Here is a 20,910-nt window from a genome sequence, read left to right on the forward strand (position 1 = left end):
TTTATTTGCAGAAATAGAAATATTTATCTAAAATCCGTTTGCAATCTCAAGGGAACCTGAGCAGCCAAAACAAAATTTTAAATTGCAACGTAGGAGGATGCCACCTCCTGACTCCAGAACACATCACAAATCTTTGTTGATCAAGATGGCATGGCACTGGCATGAAAATAAGTAGACCAAAGGGAGAGCATAGACAGCCTGTAGATGAACCCTGGTGTTTGCTCAGTTGACCTTCAGTAGGGAGCCCAATGGGGAAAGGACAGTCTCTTCAGCAAATGGTGTTGGGAAAACTGGATATTTATGTGCAGAAGAACAAAAATGGGCCCTTATACCATACAAAAATTAACTCAAAATGTATTAAAGACCAAATGAAAGTCCAAAATCTATGAAACTCCCAAAATAAAACGGGAAACGCTCATGACACTAGATTGATAATGACTTTCCGTATGTGACAGCGGTCACAGGAAACATCAACAACAAAGTAGTCAGATAGGCCCACGTCAGAGGACATGGCAGATGAAAAGACAACCAGCAGAACGGCAGGAAATATTTGAAAATCATGTATCTAACAGTGGGCTAATATCCAGAAGCAGTAAAGTACTCGTACTTGTTGAAAAATTGCCAGAGGACTTGAATAGACGTTTCTCCAATGATACACAGGTGGCCAACAAGCATATGAAAATGTGCTTAAAATCACTAATCACTAGAGCAATATAAACCCCAGACACAAAGAGATAAAATCTCACACATCACATGAGGCTGACTGCTTAATTAAAAATAGAGAAGATACCAAGTGTTTGCAAAGATATGGAGAAGCTGGAACTTGTGTGTATTGTTGATATGATTTTAAAAGGCATAACCACTATGGGAAACAGTATGGAGATGACTTAAAAAATTAAAAATACAATTGCTCTGTGATCCAGTATTCCAACTCTGTGTTTTTATCCAGAATTGAAAGCAGAGTCTGGAAGAGAAATTTGCATGCTCATATTTCACAATAGCCAAGGGGTTGAAGCACCCCGATGTTCAGTAGTGAATGAATGGATAAACAAATGTGGTTGAGTCATACAGTGAAATATTATTCAACCTTATAATGGAAAGAAATCCTGGTATATGCTAATGTCATAGATGAATCTTGAGGACATTATGATAAGTGAAATAAGCCATTCACAAGAGATAAGCACTGTTGAATCCACTTCTAGGAGGCATCTAAAGTGGTCTTACTCATGGAAATGGAAACTAGGATGGTGCTTACCAGGAGCCTGAGGGCAGGGGAGATGGGGGAGTCTCGTTTGGGGTGTGGAGTTTCCAATTTGCAAGATGAAAAGCTCTGGGTGGAGATTTGTTTCACAACAATGTAAATGTACTGAGCACTACTGACCTGTGCACTTAACATGGTTAAGGTGGTAAATTAAATGTTATAACTTAAAAAAAAAAAAAAACGCACAATAAAAAAAGTAATTCTGTGTGAAGCTGTTTAAATCGAGACCAACACAGACTTACTTATATGGACAATTTCATCAGAAAAAAATGGACAGAAGATTTGACTAGGCATTTCACAAAAAAGTCACCAAATGGTGGTGATATGCACATTATTACTCCTTAGGTACATTGCTTTAGGAAAATGCAGACTAAAGCCATAGCGAGATATCACCACACATACACCAGAGTGGTTGAGATAAAAACATCCCGTAGTGCTGGTGAGGATGTGGGCAATTCAGATCTCTCACTCATGGCTGTTTGAGCATAAATTGTTCAGTCCCCTTTCTGAGGTTGTATTGATAGGAATGGCTTCCCCAGTGGCTTAGTCAGGAGAGAGTCTGCCTGCAGTACAGGAGACTGTGATGCAGGAGACGTGGATTCGATTCCTGGGTTGGGATGATCCCCTGGAGAAGGAAATGGCAATCCAGTCCAGTATTCTTGCCTGGGAAATCCCATGGACAGAGGAGGGTGGCGGGCTATAGTCTGAGGAGTCTCAAGAGTCATACACGACTTAGCAACTAAACCACCATCACCACAACCATTGATAGGGATAGAGTAGGATAATTAAATAGTCAATTTAGAAATGCCACTGGGGGATTAAAGACAAAACAGAAATTTTAAGGGAGTTTGGGAGATTGTTGTAAGCTAACGACCACTCAAGAAGAGAATCCAGTAACCTAGTGACAATCTGCACTACTTTGAAGGAAGACAGGTGCATCCAAGCGCCAGGAACACTCAAGCCACAAGCCCAGAGAGTTAAAGCACAAGAAATAAGATTTGGGGCTTCTGAATCTCGTTCCATGAAGTCAGGGACTTGATAGTTCCTGAAGGGTAGCATTTCTGCATGTAGCCAAGACAGAAATGTAGGTGAAAGGGGAAAAACTAGGTGAAAGAGGACATTATACTGAAAGCTGAGATGAGTTATCATGTTTTAGTCTGTGTTACCATCCTTGTGCTAACTGTACATTTGATGTAAATAGTGCCATGACAGTCCTAGCTAGACCCTATAGGGTCAGAAGAGGAACTAATGATGTAAGCCTTGAAATCTGCCCAAGAGTGAGGAAGAAGGTGGGGGTCTCCCCTGCCCACTTTTGTTTACAAAAATAAAGCCCTCTCAGTCCTCAAGGCAGAGCCTGCTCATCTGCCCACTTGTATCTCTCGCAAGTATGGATGCTCATAAACTCACTCTTTGCCTCACGTTCAGTTCTTCCTGTGATGAGACAAAAAAACCCTGAGCTTCAGTAAGTCCTGACACCTGGTTAATGGTTTCAGTGAAAGGACAGTGGGTTCAAGTTCCCTCCTAAGTCAGGGATTGTGGGTTTAAGTTCCACCTGAGTTGCGGGTGGGTTTGAGTCCCACGCGAGGAGTGCAGTTTCAATACTTTCTAAAGATACGCATACTCTGCTCAGACATGCTACCCAGCGCAGGTGTAGTATTTCACCATTACATTTCCTCTGGCTGCCATGGGAAAGCCCACCCTGTACAATAATAGATACTTTCAACATTGCAGAAATATAAATTTTTAGTAACTTAAAGTTTGGCTGTAAAACAAGGTTACATTTTACATGTGCATTAATGGCTTGAAAAAAAATGATTTTGGAACCTATTTTTATTAAGAGCAGGGATAGCTTCCAAAGAGACCTGAGGCTCCTATGTAATGGACAAGTCCGTCTCCAGTGGGTGGAAGGATATGAACAAGGCTGACAGGGCATTTGAACCATGCAGTGAATGAAAAATCATCTGCCTCAGGCAGAGAAAATGTTCTCAGAATCTGATGTAGATTTTGTCCAGCTTTATGATGGTCTCAGCACATCAAAGACTGCCAAGTGGCTATTCCACGCATCCTCTGAAATCGGTTCTCGAGTCATCAGTAGCATCAGCTACCAGTCAGAAACGCAGGTACTCCGCACACACGCCACCTGCTTGATCCGGAAACACTGGATGAGGCCCAGCAGACGGTGTCAATAGGGAAGGTGTTTGTCCTCTCTGCTCAGGCCACTTCTACTCTCGTAATGGTGTCATTTGGTCTAGAGAATTTCTTAATTTTATAAAGATCCAATTTATCAATTTTCCCTTTTGTTAGTGTAGTCTGTGTTCTCTTTGCTTACTAAAAGAACAAAAATATTCTATTTTACGAGAACTGTCATCGTTTTAAACTCTCACACCCAGACCCAATATCCACCTTGATTTTTTTTTTAAGTATTTGTGCTTTTATTTTGCCTAATTAAGGTCATGCTGTGTTTACAGTGTTCACACCTGACTTTTGTACATCTAGTATTTCATCATTTTACATTGTTTTATAAAACCTTTCTAAAAGTGTTTTTTATTTTATTTTTTTAAATTATGAAAGGATGATAACACATTTAATATTTACAGGAGACTTGGAAAATATAGAACTAGTATGGTTCTACTATATATTACTATTTTTTTAAAGTAAATAAATTAAGCTTTTTAGTTGAAGTTTTAATATCAAACTCCCCAAAATTACTAGAATAAATATACAGAGAAGTAGAAGGATATGGTAGACCTGAAAAGCACCATGAACCAATTCAGCATAATTAAGCTCTATACAAATGTCACACAACAGTAGGATACAAATTCTATTCAAGTTCCCATAGGCTGTGAAGCAGGACACAGTGGAGCACATCCAGGGACATAAAACAAGGTGCAAAAATTCCATGGTCTTAAAGCTATTGAAATCATACAGAGTCTATCCTCCTAGCACTGTCTCCACCTTGATCTTTATTTATGATGTGAAATGAGAGCCAAGATGGACTTTTTTTCCAAATGAGTAACAGGTGGGCCTGGACCGTTCGCTGAGAGCATCCCCTCGCCAGCTCTGCAGTGCCTCTCAGTTACAAGTGCGATGCCCGTGTGCCCATGCTGGACTGCACTTACGTGGGAGGATGCAGGGTCTGCTGTTTAGGTCTGGATCCCCTCAGGCTGGTCAGAGTCATGACCGTCGCCCTGTGCGGGTCTGGGCTGGACCCCATCCTTGCCTTGGCTGTGTGCCTGGCCCCGCCCCACTGCTCCAAGTCCTGGAGCTTCGCAAGAAGTCTGGATGCCTGCTGGTGAAGCCTTCCACTGTCTTCTTCAAAATCATCCTACGTGTTCTCAGCCTTTGTATTTTTATGTAAACGTTCAAATCATCACATCAGTTTCTCCCCGAGATGTCTGCTGAGGTATTATAAAGGCTGTGTTAATGTATAGATATTAACAGATTGGGAAGGAACTGACATCTTGACAGTGTGTACAGGTAAAGCACATAAAAACAATCAGCTGGGACAGATACTTGCACCTCATGTCACAGGCACAGTGGCTTGACCGCCTTATATAAAGTCGCTTAGATTTTAAAAAGAAAAAAGCAGTCATGCAGAGAATATGCACAAAAGACCCTGTCATTCACTTAAAAAAGTGAACAGAGGCTTAAGCACAAGGAAGTATACTCAGTTCTGGTTATAATCTCTCTCTCTCTCTCACACACACACACACACGAAAGACCTGATAAGCTAAAAGAACACTCGAGCTGTATACAAAGAGGAACTTCTATTCTATGCTGTAGAAACACCTCTACACTTGACATGTATATGTTTTATTTCCTGCGTCTTCCTCATCAGAGCAAAAGACTGGAAACATCCCAGCTCCCTCCACTAGGGGAGAGGATACGTGATGACCGTCCACAGGAGTAGACACAATGTTGTTGGGGAAGAAGATCAGCAAGATGAGGGAAGGGAGGAAGACCTCTGAGTGCTGACCTGGAAAGAATGCCCCTGACCGCTGGCAGGGCTGATTCTCACTGGACAGTCCCCTGGACTTTGCTGCCTTTTCCAAGCACCTCCAGAAGCGCCTGGACCTGTGTGTCCTCAATGCCCTGATCTTTAAGGCCACGAGGGGTCAGAGCCCAGGACTTCTAGCCCAGCTCATCTATTAGTCAAAAGGGGATCCCTAACCAGTCCCCTAGGAAAACACTGTCTAACTCCCCTACCGATCACAGACCCTACCTAGGGGTTCTATTGAGAAGACACGCAATGGAGAGTTCTTCCATGTGCATCTCAGAGGATCAAGACCATCTTCACAGAGGAGCCTAGGAGCAAATATCTTACACACGTCTCACAGAGGGCAAAACTGTGGATGGTGAAGGGAATGGCTACAGAGGGAACACGGGCAGCCTGGGCACTCAGACTGAGGGGTGCCGGGGGGTTGACTCTGGGAGGAAAGGGGTGCAGGTCACTCAGAAGCACCACCTGGAGGAGGTGAGCTTCAGGGTCCCTGTGATTCTGCATCCTGAGCTGCTCCTGTGCGTCAGAAAATACGGTGTAACTGACAGATACCTGCAGAAGTGGGGAGATAGCGCGATGAGGGGCCGTGTATATTGCTCCAGGCTTTTCACATGATTACCGTGATACACGAGGAAGGACAGGCCAAAAGTCATTTCCTGGGTTTGGGAGATCACAGCTAAAAGGTCAGAAGCAACAAACACACCTTCCCATTAGCAGCCTGAGCCGGGTGGGTGATTTCTGTCTTGTCCAGCCCTCTGCGCTCCACAAAACCCTCGGAGAGTCTCAGGGCCTCTGGGTTCTCATTTGGGGTGCGGCCTGCAGGGGAGACTCGTGAAGGTGGGTCCGGGAAGTTGAGGCCAGCCGACCAAGCCCACGTCGGGAAGGCTGTTGTCTCAGCCGGGGCCCTCTGGGCACAGAGAGGACACCTGCCCCCTGTCCCCGGGGACAACCCCAGGCTGGAGCCTGCCTGCCAAGACCCCCAAACAGGTGGGGCCCTCCAGAGCCTTCAGGCACAGGCGCCTGTGAGTGCCATTTGGGGCAGGAGCCGCCCGCATGCCTGGGAGCCCTAGGGTGAAGGCTCCAAGGAAAGAGGGCCCACCCGCCCCCTGGTCCTGGAAGGCAGAGAGTTGCTCTGCTGGTGGATGGTGGGGAAACCCCCAGACACACCTCCTCCCTATGCCCTGTCTTCTCAGCCTCGGAGGAAGGACCTCCAGCATTTGACGGCTTGGTGGGGTTGGGAGGTACCACACCAACAGAAAGGGCCCCAGCTCTCTATGCCTGATCTCCAGGGCCCAGTGACCTTCCCATCTCGTCGTCTGCACCCTGAACCAGCCCCCCAGTCCCTCCTGAGGTGGCCCCCATTTTCCCCAGCATGGCCAGGATCCCCCTGCCCCCACCCAGCACAGACACGCACCCTAGAATCTGCTGGTCTCTTGCTCGGCCCCCGAGGGCGTGTGCCCCTTCCAGCTGCCTGGGCCCGGCCTCTCCCTGAGGGAGCCAGGGGCTCAGAAGCTGCACCCGAGCCCCCCCAGCGGGCAGTGGCGCATCGCACCCGCATCCAGGCCTTCCCGGCTCTGTCCCCCCAGGGCATGCGCAACCCAGGGAAGGGCGGGACCTTGCTCAGGGTGGAGGTTTGTCCTACACAGGAAAGCGGGGTGGGCGGTGAGGAGAGAAGGCACCTGGGAGATGCCGCCTGGAGCGGAGAGGAGTGAGGCGACCCGGGGACCCCGGGGACCCCGGGGAGGGGTCTGGGTGTCCCTGAGGGCCCTCGTGGTCTGTCGTGATACTGTGAAGGCGAGACCAGCCCCCATGCGGTCCCGGCCTCTGCCCCGCTCATGGTGGGGCAGGTGCACATGAAGCCGAGCGGTGGGCTCCCAGGGTGGGCTTCACCCAGCCAGGATCCGGGGAGGACAGGTGTCGGGGGCCGTCCCAGAGCCCAGCAGGTGCAGTTAGGAGGGACATGATGCCAGGGAAGGAAAGTGGGCATGGGGCAATGTTGTCAGGAAAAGACCCGGCGGGCTGGTGACTTGTCAGGGGAAGGAACCCACGATGAACCGGCGGGAAAGACACGGAGTAGGTGCTGGCCAGTGGGGGCTGGCCGCGAGTAGGGGTGTTGAAACATGTTGAGTGAGGCTGAGGCAGTAAGTGGTGGGGGTCCAGGGAAAGAAGGGAAGAGGCCAGGGCCTGAGGGTTCAGGATATTGGACGGGGGAGGAAGAGTGACCAGGAGGGCTTCCCTGGGGGCTCGGTGGTAAAGAATCCTCCTGCCAATGCAGGAGACACGGGTTCAATTCCTGGTCCAGGAGGATCCCACGTGAGAAGCCCATGTACTGCAACTAGAGAAAAGCCCGGGCAGCAACAAAGACCCAGCACAACCAAAAATAAAGAAATTATTTTTAAAATAAAAGAGTGACCAAGAGAGGTCAGCTAACAGTGATGGTTGCAGACAGTGGAGGCTCACACACACACACAGGCCCCGATCAGTGAACAGGGTGCAATGCAGTTTGACCCAAAGGCTGAGCGCTGCTGGCAGCCCCTATGTGGCCAGGCTGCCGTCCTAACGGCCCCTCCTGCCCTGGAGCACTTCTCTGAGGAATGCCATTATCTGGAAGTGCTGGCTGTTCATCACTTCTTTGAAGTAGGCCAGGCCCTGCATCCTCTTCTTGATGAACCAGATTTGGATGATGGGTCTCCACCCTGGAAGGGACGCGGATCGGACTCGCTGGGGCCCACGGGGTCAGAGGGGGTCCATGAGCCCGAAGGACGGTGACTAGAGGGAGGAGGGAGGCCTGTGCGGGGTGCCCTGAGGTCAGGAGGGGGCAGCCTCCCACTGCCCCGTGGAAGGAGGCAGTGGCTGGGGGCTGCGGGGACCAGGCACCGTGTCCCCTCTCTACTGGCCTCAGCATGTCTGCCAGCAGCCAAGGCTCCTGGAGGCTCATCCCCGTGGGTTCTCCCAAATGCTTCAGGGAGCAGGTGAGCAGCTGACTCGTGGCCCTCAGAGGGCCTGGCTGGGTCTCTGGATGAAATAAGGGGAGATGGCAGGCGTTGTGCCAACAGGGCGCAGTGTCCCCCAAGCGCGGGACCCGGTAAGTGGGGGGAGCACAGGGGTCCTGTCCCTGGGTGCAGGGCCAGCCTCAGTGAGAACGGCCCTCGCTGGGGGTGGGGGGTGGCCTGGCAGTGGAGCTCCTGGGCTCCAGGAAACTGGAGGAAGTTGGTTCTCAGATGTGGTGTAGAAGCACCACAAGCTGGTGTTGGGAGCAGCCGGGGGACTGACAGATCTGAGCGCAGGACAGAGAACTGCCAGCCCCCACCAGCCCGTGGAGAGCTAAGGTTTTCAGGGGACAGAGAAGCCCAGTCTCTCATGTTCAGGGGCCGGGTGTCCCCTCTGACATCCCGACAGGAATGCCGTCTCCCGGAGACCTGGAGACCCAGCCCTCCGTGTGGCTGAGCCAGTGGTCACTTACAGCGTTGGAATTTCCCAGGTGATAGTTCCTGGCAGGGCATTTTAAACAGAAGGAATCCGCTTGGTTTCCTGGAAAACAGAAATGACCTTGGAGCCCATGTCTGGTGATGGAAGTGTCCCAGAATCTGGAGGGGGGAGCCCTGGATTCTCAAATAAGGGCCCCCTCCTTCCCTGCTCTGTCCCCAGTATGCCTCCTTCAACCCAAGGGTTGTCTCCAGCTCATCCTCCCAGCCAGCTCCTGCTCTGTCAGCGCCCCTCACTGCCCCACCCTCCCCAAGGCTTCCAGGACCTTGACCCGGAATTCTGCAGCATCTTTGCTCAAACAAAACAAGAGGATGGTTTCAACACTGTGGTCCCTGCTGTCTCCTTCCGGATGCTCTGATGTCCTGCTCTTCCAAAGCAGGTGGACACCTATGCCCTCCCCCATCCATGTCCCTAGCCAGTACCGACTTGGCCACACAGAACGAATGGTCACAAGTCATCTGAGGAAGCTTGCAAATTTCTTCTCCCCCAGACCTCAACCTGGATGAAGTCCCCCTATCTCAAGCCTGGTGAGGCCTCAGGCAGCAGGACTGGCCTTACTCTGGGACCAAGCTTGCCTATCTGTTGCTCAAGGAGGCTGTGAAGGGGTGAGAACACATTTTCTTTACTTGCGTGTCTCCAGAGCCCAGGATGGTGCAGACCAACACGCGGCAGGTGCGGGGGGCCGGGGTGGGGGTGGGGAGGAGCTACTGGAAAGGTCAGTGCCCTGACTGGCTCTCCTCCCCCCACGAGGGCACGGGGCTTGGAGCCTCTCGTTATGGGACCTTCAGAACTACACCATCGGGTCTGTTGTCAGAAACGCGAGATCATCTTGCTGATGGCACCCAGCACGATCCCGGCGGGGCTGTTGACCTGTGTTGGTGAAGACCCCGAGCCTGTCCCGCACCCGCCCCAGCTACAGCGCTGAGCTGCAGGATAAGCCCGCCGGGGCCCACCAGGCACATCAGCGTGACCACTGGCCCGCCCGTCCTCTGCACGAGAGGCCTCCGTTCCTCGTCTCCGCAGAAGCCAGTCCGAAGGCTTGCCGTGTGCCTAGCTAACCAGAGAGCCTGTAAGGCCGGTCCTCCCAAGAACCTGCAGCGCTGGGCCTTGCGAGGTGCGAATGAGACAAGGCTTGTGAAGTGCTTCCCAGGCAGCTGAGGCTGAGTTCCTTCTTGGTCGGTGCTGGCGACGTGGCCTCATTTTCACTGCCTCCACCATCCTCATTGCTCTCATGGAGTCTGCCAGGAGAACTAGCGCATAACCACGTGAAAGACATGGGATCGACCCCGGGAGCTGCTGCCCAGAGCACAGAGGAAGGTCGTAAAGCCTTTTTCCAACAGCCCCAAGGTCAGGATGGGGGACCCCAGGAATTGGGGGGCAGGGAGGAACACTCACATGATGTGCATTCTATTTCCAAAGTAGCATTGATGTTGATCATGGAGATGAAGGGTGGCAGGGGGTGAAGCTTCTTTTCCCTGGGGATATCTAGGGTTCCTGCCCAGTGCTTTATATACCATGATCCTAAAAGCTGGGGGGGAAAGGATGTCTGTAATAAGAGCTTTTGTGAGGAAAATATAAAATGGTTGTGGTCCTGGTTTTCCCAGTGGCTCAGGAGTAAAGAATCTGCCTGCAATGATATAGCTCCATAGGAGCCCTAGGAGACATGGGTTCGATCCTTGGGTTGGGAAGGTCCCCTGGAGTAGATCCCCTGGAGGAGGAAATGGCAACCCACTCCTGTATTCTTGCCTGGAGAACCCCATGGACAGTGGAGCCTGGCAGGTTACAGTCCATGGGGTCAAAGAGTCAGACATGACTGAAGCAAATGAGCATGGCTGGTGATCCAGTGGTTAAGAATCTGCTTTCCCATGCAAAGGACACCAATTTGATCCCTGGTCTGGGAAGATCCCACCTGCCTCAGAGCAGCTAAGCCTGTGCGCCACAACTACTGACCTGTGCTCTGGGGCCTGGGAACCCCAACCACTGAAGCCCATCTGCTTAGAGCCCGTGCTCCGCAGCAAGAGAAGCCCCTGCAGGGGGCCGAGCACTGCCGCAAAGAGTAGTGCCCGCTCGCCGCAACCAGAGAAAGCCCGAACGCCCCAACAAAGACCCAGCACAGCCCAGTAAAGAAATAAGTCTTCAAAAAGAAATGGCTATAAAAAATATAAAAGGGTTAAAAGGACTGAGCCCTGATGTTTCTGTAATGACTAATAACTGGGCAGATGCCCTAGGAAGGTGGGCTGGGAAGTCTGGGTGGGTTGGAGAGAGGTCAGACAGTCGAGGGAGCTCTGGGAAGCAACCAGAAAGGTCCAGAAATGAAGCCTTTGTTCCAGTGGGAAGAAAGATGCCACAGGGTGTCCCCACCCTTGGATCCGACCTCCCACCTGGTCAGCAGGGGAGCTGACCCTGGAGGGAGACCTCCTGCAAGACTGCCGTGGCCCTAACCTCCTGAGGAGGGTGGGTTGATGAGCCCGTCGAGTGGAGACGTGCAAGGCATTGACACCGTGAGAGTGGGACAGTTCCAGATTCAGAAGGCAGGAAGCAACCAGCAAAGTAAGAGGAGAGGAGGGAGCAAGTGTGAAGAGAGCTCACAGTGATGGTCAAGTCGGTTTAGACTGTGCCCTTAGAGGTGCCCGCGCGTGCCTCATCAGTCTTGGTCTCACAGGCATCCACCCCTCTGTCTGTTCATCTCATCTCATGTGTCCATCATCCATCCATCCACCATCCCTCCCTCCAACTATTTATCCATTCATTTATTCATCTGTTCATCCACTTACCATCCATCCATCCACCACCCTTTTGTCTTTCACTTACCATTCATCCATCCACCATCCAACTATTACCATCCATCCATCTATCCACCCACCATTCATTTATCTATTAATCCATCCATCCACCCACCATCCTCTCATCCTTCCCCTATCCACCCACCCTTCCACCATTCCTTTATCCATCTGCCATCCATCCACCCATCCATCCATTCATCACCCATCCATGGGTGCATGCATCCCTCTATTCTTGCATTCCTCCACCCACCGTCCATTCATCTATCATTCATTTAACTATTCATTTACTAGGTCATTGAGGAACCTGACATAGAAATTACTGTGGTCGTGTGGCCTGACCTTTCTTTGTCCTGACATACTCGAGGGCCCCAGGCCCTCTAACCATTGCTCTTTCCAAACCCCATCCCCTGAAACCCAGGGCAGTTCTGTTCTGATGACAAGCACACATGTGCTTGGCAGTCCTTGGGTTTGGGGCGGGACCAGTGACCAGCATTTGGTTTCCCAGCACCAGCTCCTGCCTCATCCTTGGGTCCTGGAGCTCACTTTCTTGAGAAAATGAGGATGACTCTTTGGATTGAATGAGTGCAGTCCTTTCATGGGTGGGGAAGAGGGAGGACCCAGATACGGGTATTTAATAAGGAAAAAGGGGAGGAGAGAGGAATTTGGGCCCTTAGACCCAGACGGACAAGAAACCATCAAGTTGACCATCTTTGAGAGAGGGAAGGTGGATGTGGGGGGTAAGGGGGCAGAGAAGGTTGGGGGGCCTTGGGCACGACAGCGGGAGCCCAGGTGTTGGGGACGCCGGGAGCACAGGCTCGAGTCTCGGGGACATCCAGCTCACATCCCTGGGTGTGCCAGGGAGGCACCAAGGGCCCTGAGAAGGTGAGGCTGTGACCGTCCCCCAGGGGAACTCAGTAGTGACTGGAGAGTGGGTGGCGCCTGGACACAGCAAACCTCAAATACCGTTCCGTTTGCACCATCCTTCTCCCAAGGTTTTAGCATGCTTGATAATAATGCGTTTGATCTTTCATACTGACCCTAAATGCAGTAAGCCTTGCAAAATATAATTGGGACAATATTCTTTTTTTTTTCCACTGGTTGTCAAATGATCCTTTATTTTTCTTTTTCCTTTGCAGTTCTTAACTAGCTGGGCACTCCGCTGCACCACTGTTGATATTATCTATGATGTCATGAGGGTGGCGGCCATCAACATTGCAGCCCACAGACTGGGCGGTCCCCAGGATCTCTTTAATGGTTCCAGAAAGTTCTCTAGCTAGAGACCGGTGCCGCACCTGCCGGGCAATGTTGACAATCTCATCAAAAGTGATGTTTCCACTGTGCTTAATGTTTTTCTGCTTCTTTCTGTCCCTTGGTGGTTCCTTGAGGGCTGTGATGATCAGGGCAGAAGCAGAAGGTACCGCCTCAGTCTGGGCTTGTCTGTTCTGAATGGTCAGTTTCACTGTAATCCTCAGACCCTTCCAATCACCAGTTGCCTTGGCTATGTCATCACCGACCTTTTTTGGAGACAGGCCCAAGGGGCCGATCTTGGGGGCCAGGGCAGACGTGGCACCGACTTCCCCACCGGTGCACCTCAGGTACACAACTTTGATCTCGCTGGGGTCAAACTTAGGTGGCATGGTGGAGGCGGCTGGTGTCAGATGAACCCGGATTCGGGACGACTGAAGAAAGTTGCACCTTCGCCTCCTCCTAGCCGAAAGCCGAAAGCTAATTAGGACAATATTCTTTATGTTTATGGAAGGGCTTAAGATATGCAAAGTTCCTTGCAAACTGTGATTTTGCCCTCTGAGGGAACTACGTCTTAGAAAGGCCACCCGCCTTGGCCGTGACTTCACCATGATTAAGAGGCTGAGAGGATCCTCTGTGGATGGAAATCTGCCCAAAGGCGCGCTGAGCCCGCACCCCTGGGTTGGGCAGGAAGATGCCATGCTCCGACAGGGGAATGGGCTCACCCTGGCATCACCCAGCACCCCTCCTCTGTGTGGGAGATGTCCCCGAAGACACAGACAGGGGACTCTGGCCAAGTCCACCCAGGGCGGGAGCTGCAGGACTGGGACCCCAGCCCAGCGCAGGCGCCTGACCTGGGCCACACTTGTCCCCCCACCCACCTTCTCAGAGCCCCTCACGTCCTGAACACTGGTGGGGATCAGCGGGGGCCCCTGGGCCCCCAGCATGGAGAGCAGACCCAGCCCAGCCATCAGGAGGAGCAGCTGCCCAGCCGGGGTCCCCGTGTCCGTTCCGGGGGCGCCTGGCCTCCGGGTCACCCATTTACCCCTGGACTGGCAGGCCCCGCCCCCTCACCTTCACAGAGACCCCTCAGTCCAGCGGGGTGGGTGGGGAGGCATTGTTTGCTTTGGATCCCGTGAATGGAGGTTCTCAATCGTGTGTCATTGGCTCCCACGACTCTCGGGTCGGACAAGTCCGGAGAAGCCTTGTCTGGGAGGAGAATGTTATCAGGACGGGAAGCGGTGCCTCTGGGTTCAGAGACAGGAGATAAGGCAGCGGCTTCCTTGTGCTCCCCCCAACCCACCCTGCGGCCTTCACTGCACCAGCCCTGGGAAGCTTGGACCTGCCCTGGTCCCTCGAGGCCCCTGGAGAGCCAGTCCCCGTCCAGGCTCCAGCTCCCGCCTTGGAGCTGATGCCCCGACATCCCCAGACCTCCTGAGCCCCAGGTGCAGCCTCAGGTCAGCTCTGAGCACCTCCTCCAGGCAGCCCACCAGGCCTACTACAGTCCCCTTACCCCCCGCAGCCTGAATCGATCTTCCTGGGCTCTGGTCAGTACCCCAGTGAGGACCCAAGAGGCCTTGCTGACCCTCTGGGACCTTCTCTGCTCCCCACGCAGCCCGAGCCATCTGCCCTCCTCCCAAATCCACCTCCTCCCCCATTGCGGCCGCTCCTCCCTGGTTCCAGCTCTGAGGTGCTGGGGCGACTCCACTGACAGAAACTCAGAGGTCTCGCTTCCCCAGCCCCCATTCCTCTGCCTTTCTGCGCCCAGAACTTTCCACCCACGTGCAAATGGCCCCTGTGCAGGTGATTGTGCATGTGTGTGTGTGACGTGTGTGCATCTGGGTTTGCCTGTGCACACATGTGTCCGTGCATGTGTGCCTGTCTGTGTGTACGGATGTACACGTGTGCATATGGTGTCTTGTCTGCACAAGAGTGTGTGTATATGTGTACTGCATGTGCATCCGTGTGATGTGCGTGTCTGAGTGTGTGTGAGTTTGTGTGCATGTGTGTCTGTGTGAGTGTGTCCATGTGTCTCCTGTGCGTGTGCACATGTGCGCGTACGTCTGTCCATGTGCGTGTGTATGTGTGAGTGTGAGTGTGTGTGTGAGTGTGTGTCTGTGAGTGAGTGTGAGTGAGTGTGTCTGCCTGTGTGCAGGTGGGGGAAGGCTCCAGACCGATCCCACACTGCACAGTCTGACTCCAGTGGTGGGGGTCCCATCCCCCCCAGACCCCAGAACCTCTGTGACCGCTCCCCCTGACCATGCAGCCCTCTGCTGGGGGCGCGTCACCCTGAGGTCACGAGCCCGGGGCTCCCCTCTTGGGAGGTCCCCCCGCTGCTCCCAAGGGGCTCAGCCCTTCTGTGAGTCCCCCCCGCCCCTGCCCCGTGGCTCCTCACGCAGTGGCCCCCTCCTCACTGTTCGGTGGCAGGAAGGAACGTCTGCTCCGTGCAGTCAGCCAGGCGTGGGCCCTGCCGCCGAGAGGCCCTGGAACCGTCCCTCTCGCTGGTCCTGGAAGGGCCGCCTGCGTGCCCTTCCCAGCCAGTCGAGGGCCAGGTGAGGCTCGGGGCGAAGACCTGAAGGTGTGGCTGGACCAGGGGGCTGGTCAGCTCAGCGTGAGACAGAGATGATCCTGGTGATCCTGGGGCCAGTGTCATCACCCCTGATACAGGGAGGGGGCGGGAGGGACTGGTCAGCTCAGCGTGAGACGGAGACGATCCTGGTGATCCTGGGGCCCGTGTCATCACCCCTGATATGGGGAGGGGGCGGGAGGGGCCGGGCAGGGAGGATGTGGGGATGGGGCTGTCAGAGGACCCGGCACGGGGGCTCCACGGGACACTGTGGGGTCTGAAAGTGCACAGAGGGGCCACGGGCACCAGGCCGGCGGCTCTAGAGGCGGAAGGAGAGCAGACGGGCTCTGCCTGGAGCCCCAGGAGGACCCGGTGTGGACAGAGAGAGCCGTGCCAGTCTGCGGGCAGATGGTGTGAGTGGGAGCATGTCAGCTCCTTCAGGAGGGTGTCAGCTGGCCACTCACGAGGGGCAGGACTCAGGACAGGCTGTCGGGGGTGGTCTCTGGGAGGAGCTGGTCCAGGCCTTGCAGGACTGAAGGCAGGAGATGTTTTCAAGTCACCGGGTGGGCTTTTCAGGGGGTAACCCAGCCTTGGAAAAAAACCTATGACAAACGTAGACAGTGTATTAAAAAGCAGAGACATCACTTTCCTGACAAAGGTCTGTATAGCCAAAGCTATGGTTTTTCTAGTAGTCATGCATGGATGTGAGAGTTGGACCATAACAAAGGCTGAACACCAAAGAATTGATGCCTTCAAACTGTGGTGCTGGAGAAGACTCTTGAGAGTCCCTTGGACAGCAAGGAGATCCAACCAGTCAATCCTAAAGGAAATCAACTCTGAATATTTATTGGAAAGACTGATGCTGAAGCTCCAATACTTTGACCACCCGATGTGAAGAACCGACACATTGGAAAAGACCCTGATACTGGGAAAGATTTAAGATAGGAGAAGGGGACGACAGAAGGGATAAGATGGTTGGATGGCATTACTGATTCAATGGACATGAATTTGGACAAACTCCAGGAGATGGTGAGGGACAGGGAGGCCTGGCGTGCTGTAGTCCATGGGGTCACAGAGATACGACTAGGAGACTGAACAGCAACCACCATTCAGCTTGAGAGGACAAGCTCACCGTGGGCAGGAGAGTGGCCTGTGTGTGTGTGTGTCTGTCTGTCTATGTGTGTGTGTATGTATGTACATGTGTATGTGAATCTGTCTATGTGTGTGTGTATCTATGTATGTGTGTGTGTGTATCCATGTGTGTGTGTGTGAGTCTGTGTCTGTGTGTGTGTATCTATGTATGTGTGTATGTGAGTCTGTGTGTGTCTATGTGTGTGTGTATCTATGTATGTGTGTGTGTGAGTCTGTGTCTGTGTGTGTCTATGTGTGTGTGTATCTATGTATGTGTGTGTGAGTCTGTGTCTATGTGTGTGTATCTATGTATGTGCATATGTGAGTCTGTGTCTGTCTATGTGTGTGTGTATCTATGCATGTGTGTGTGTGAGTCTGTGTCTGTGTGTGTGTATCTATGTATGTGTGTATGTGAGTCTGTGTCTGTCTATGTGTGTGTGTATCTATGTCTGTGTGTGTGTGAGTCTGTGTCTGTCTATGTGTGTGTGTATCTATGTCTGTGTGTGTGTGTGAGTCTGTGTCTGTCTATGTGTGTGTGTATCTATGTATGTGTGTGTGTGAGTCTGTGTGTGTCTATGTGTGTGTGTATCTATGTATGTGTGTGTGTGAGTCTGTGTCTGTGTGTGTCTATGTGTGTGTGTATCTATGTGTGTGTGTGTGAGTCTGTGTCTATGTGTGTGTATCTATGTATGTGTGTATGTGAGTCTGTGTCTGTCTATGTGTGTGTGTATCTATGCATGTGTGTGTGTGAGTCTGTGTCTGTGTGTGTCTATGTGTGTGTGTATCTATGTATGTGTGTGTGAGTCTGTGTCTATGTGTGTGTGTATCTATGTATGTGTGTGTGTGAGTCTGTGTCTGTCTATGTGTGTGTGTATCTATGCATGTGTGTGTGTGAGTCTGTGTCTGTGTGTGTGTGCACACACACGAAATAACACAGGTATGCTCTCACAGTGTGGAGGCCCAGTGTGCAAAGTCGGGTGCTGTCAGGAAACTGACAGAGTGCCTTAACCGGTGCCTTAACAGACGCCTGAACCAGTGACGTCTGTGGCCCAGCACACGCTGCCGACCTGGCTCTTTCTGGGCTGGCTGTCCTGTGACTTCTGCCCGTTGGACCCCGCTCACCCTCTGGTCAGATCGCCCAGGTTCCTGCTACTTGTATGAGCTGCAGGGTCCTCCTCCTGGATTGTTTCTGCTTAAATTCGCTGAAGTCTCACCTGGTATTTGTGGTCAGACCCCTGAAAGTCCAAATGTTACAGAACAGGTTAACTACTGTGACTCCCGCCCGAAGCCTGGGCAGAACTGGTCCCTCAGTGTCGTTGGACTGCGTCCATCAGACAGAAGGACAAAGAGACATAAACTTGTGAAGGGGAAGAGAAAACCCGTGGAAGGCGCATTGACAGCCTATGAAACTCATCTGATCCTGCAAATGTCTTAATTCAGAGAGGGATTTGAGAGTTTCTGTGTGGTGTTATTAACACAAGGAGTGGGGGCGGGGGTGTGTGGGGGGGACACATGTATGCCTATGACCGATTCATGTTGATGTATGGCAAAAACCATCACAATATTGTAAAGTAATCATCATCCAATCCAAATAGATTAAAAAAAAAATACAGGGAGTGAAAGGGCAAAATCTCCACTGCACGGCTCTCACGGAACCTGGGCTTTAATAAGACTTGCATTTACTATTTACAACAGGTAGACATTGCTCCTCCCTCAGAGGTGGACAGTCTCTGGGGAGGAGCTGCCCGAGAGACAGGCGGGGAGCTCCCTCCCCTCCCCTCTTACATGGCCCCTTTGCAACCCCATGGACTATACAATCCATGGAATTTTCCAGGCGAGAATACTGGAGAGGGTAGCCTTTCCCTTCTCCAGCGGATCTTCCCAACCCAGGAATCAAACAGGGGTCTCCGGCACTTCAGGCGGATTCTTTACCAGATGAGCTATCAGGGAAACCCCTATGTGGCCTCAGAGACCCCGGAAAAAGCTCCTTAGGCTCTCCTTCCATCAGAGTGGGAGGAGCCAGCCCAGGGCACCCCGAGGGCCCAGCTGCGCCCTCACTGCTGAGAAAGGACAGGACACAGATCCGGGCGTGTCGGGGGTGCGGGCTGGGGCAGGGGATTGATCCTGGGCCTTTGCTCACCTGGGACCCTCTTCCTTCCAACTCCATCCAGACCTCCCCTTTTCCTACAGCTGGCTTCAAATACCACCCCCTCCAGGACGCTTTCCCGCTGGCTGCTCTTTCCCCCACAGCCAATGGGACAGGTCAAACGCCCAATAAATCTAAGATGCAGAGGACGGAGCTGGGGTGGGGGAGTCCTCCCGGGTGGGTCTCTGATTTCACACCCCACCCTCCTCATCTCCCCCTGAAAGGTCCAGCCCACCACCACCGGCGCCCCTTCTGAGGCTGCATTACCGACAGTGACCAGCAGGGGCAGCGCATACCCGGAAACGGGACAGGCTCTGCCCCAGGCCAGGGTCTCAGGGGAGGGGCTCCCAGCCCCACCGTCTCTGATGACAGAGGAGGAGGCTGAGGCCGGGGCAGGTCGCAGCTGCTGGGGCAGTTCTGTGCTCCCCGCCTTTGCTGGGGCCCCAGTTCCCTCCCCAGCGGCGCCACCAGAGCCAAGGCTGGGGTCCAGCGTAGACCAGCCTCCTGAGGCTCTGCAGGCAGCTCTGAGCCCACCAGCCCGAGGCCTGGTGGGGCGCTTTGTGGAGCCTCCGCTCACTCCAGGCTGAGGCGGGCGCAAAGTCCAGCCTCCAGGGAGGTGGGAGGCTCTCAGAGGGGGGGTTGAGAGCTCAGGGCTCAGAGCAGGGCCTCTCCCCACTACACCTGAGGATCCTGGTCCCCCTCGGCCCGGCCCTCAGACCCCCACCCCAGAGAGCCCTCAGAGCCCAGCAGCTCCAGGTCCACGAAGGGGGCAGTACCCAGTGCCGTCCGGGTGGGGGCGGTGAGGAGCCTGTCTCCTGGACCGGCCAAAGCCACGCCCGAACACCCCAGTCCCAGCCAAGCCCCCCACCCCAAGGGTCCCTGTGGAGCAGCCGGGGACACCCCCCACACACTCTGCTGCTGCCCCCAGGGCCGCCTCCCTCAGCCTCCAAGGACCCCAAACTCGTCCCAGTCACCCCCCAGGGCCAGCTTCTGACAAATCCCAGGCTTGGGGGCCCAGCCTCTCACACCCACATCCATCCTTTGCTAGATGACCTTGAGCATGGTGATGACTTGTGGATACAACAAGAGGCACAGTCCATGAGGGAAATATTTGGTGAGCTGGATTTCTCTCTGTGAGAGACGAGAATGAGAGAATGAGAAGAGAAGCCGGACCAGGAGGAAAGATTTCAGGGACACATCTGACAAAGGACTGACATAAAAAAGTTTTTAAAAAAGAAAAGTCTCTTAAAACTCAACAATAAGGAAACAAACCTTTCTACTAAAAAACGGACCAAAGATCTTAACAGACACCTCACGGAAGAAGATATCCAGATTGCAAAGAAACATAAGAAAAGATACTCCACCTGGTCATATACCCAGAGAAAACCATAAATCCAAGTGATATGTGCACCCCGCTGTCATTGCAGCACTATTTACAATAGCCGGGACATGGCAGCAACCTGAATGTCCATCAACAGATGAATGGATAAAGAAGACGTGGTGTGTATATACGCACAATGGAATACTACTCAGACATTCAAAATAATGAAATGACACCATTTGCAGCAATATGAATGGACCTAGAAATTGTCATATTGAGGGAAATAAGTCAGACAGAGACAAATATCATATGATATTGCTATATGTGGAATCTTAACTCTTTGCAACCCCATGGAACAGCCCCCCAGACTCTGCTGTCCATGGAATTCTCCAGGCAAGAATACTGGAATGGATTGCCATTTCCTTCTCAAGAAAACAAACAAAAAAAAAACACACCAAAAAACAGTGCAAATGAACTTATTTACACAACAGAAATAGGGACCCAGATGGAGAAGACAAACTTACGGTTACCAGGAGGGAAAGCAGAGAGCTGGGGAGGGATAAATTGGGAAATTGGGATTGACATGCACTATATATAAGACAGGTAACTAATAAAGATATACTGCCTAGCACAGGGCGCTCTTCTCAGTCCTCTGTGATGGCCTGTATGGGAAAAGAATTGAAAAAAAGAGGGGCTGTGTGCATATGTGGGGCTTCCCCGATAGCTCAGCAGGTAAAGAACCCGCCTGCAATGCAGAAGACCCTGCTTCAATTTCTGGGTCAGGAAGATCCCCTAGACAAGGGCTAGGCTACTCTGCCTGAAATTCGGGAGACCTGGGTTCGATCCCTGGGTTGGGAAGATCCCCTGGAGGAGGGCATGGCAACCCACTCCAGTATTCTTAACTGGAGAATCCCATGGACAGAGGAGTCTGGCGGGCTACAGTCCATGGGGCCGCAAAGAGTGGGATACGA

General features: G+C 52.5%; 1 protein-coding gene across 1 annotated transcript; it reads right to left on the minus strand.

The window, feature by feature from the left end:
* Positions 1-12,636: 12,636 nt before the first annotated feature.
* Positions 12,637-14,972, minus strand: LOC122442310 (60S ribosomal protein L12-like). Its single transcript, XM_043469979.1, has 2 exons — positions 14,961-14,972; positions 12,637-13,255 (listed from the first exon to the last, which is right to left on the minus strand). Exon 2 carries the CDS (start codon positions 13,165-13,167, stop codon positions 12,670-12,672), a length of 498 nt encoding a protein of 165 aa, XP_043325914.1. The 5' UTR covers positions 13,168-13,255; positions 14,961-14,972; the 3' UTR covers positions 12,637-12,669.
* Positions 14,973-20,910: the final 5,938 nt, after the last annotated feature.

Source organism: Cervus canadensis, chromosome 5, assembly GCF_019320065.1.
Source record: "Cervus canadensis isolate Bull #8, Minnesota chromosome 5, ASM1932006v1, whole genome shotgun sequence".
Taxonomy (NCBI): domain Eukaryota; kingdom Metazoa; phylum Chordata; class Mammalia; order Artiodactyla; family Cervidae; genus Cervus; species Cervus canadensis.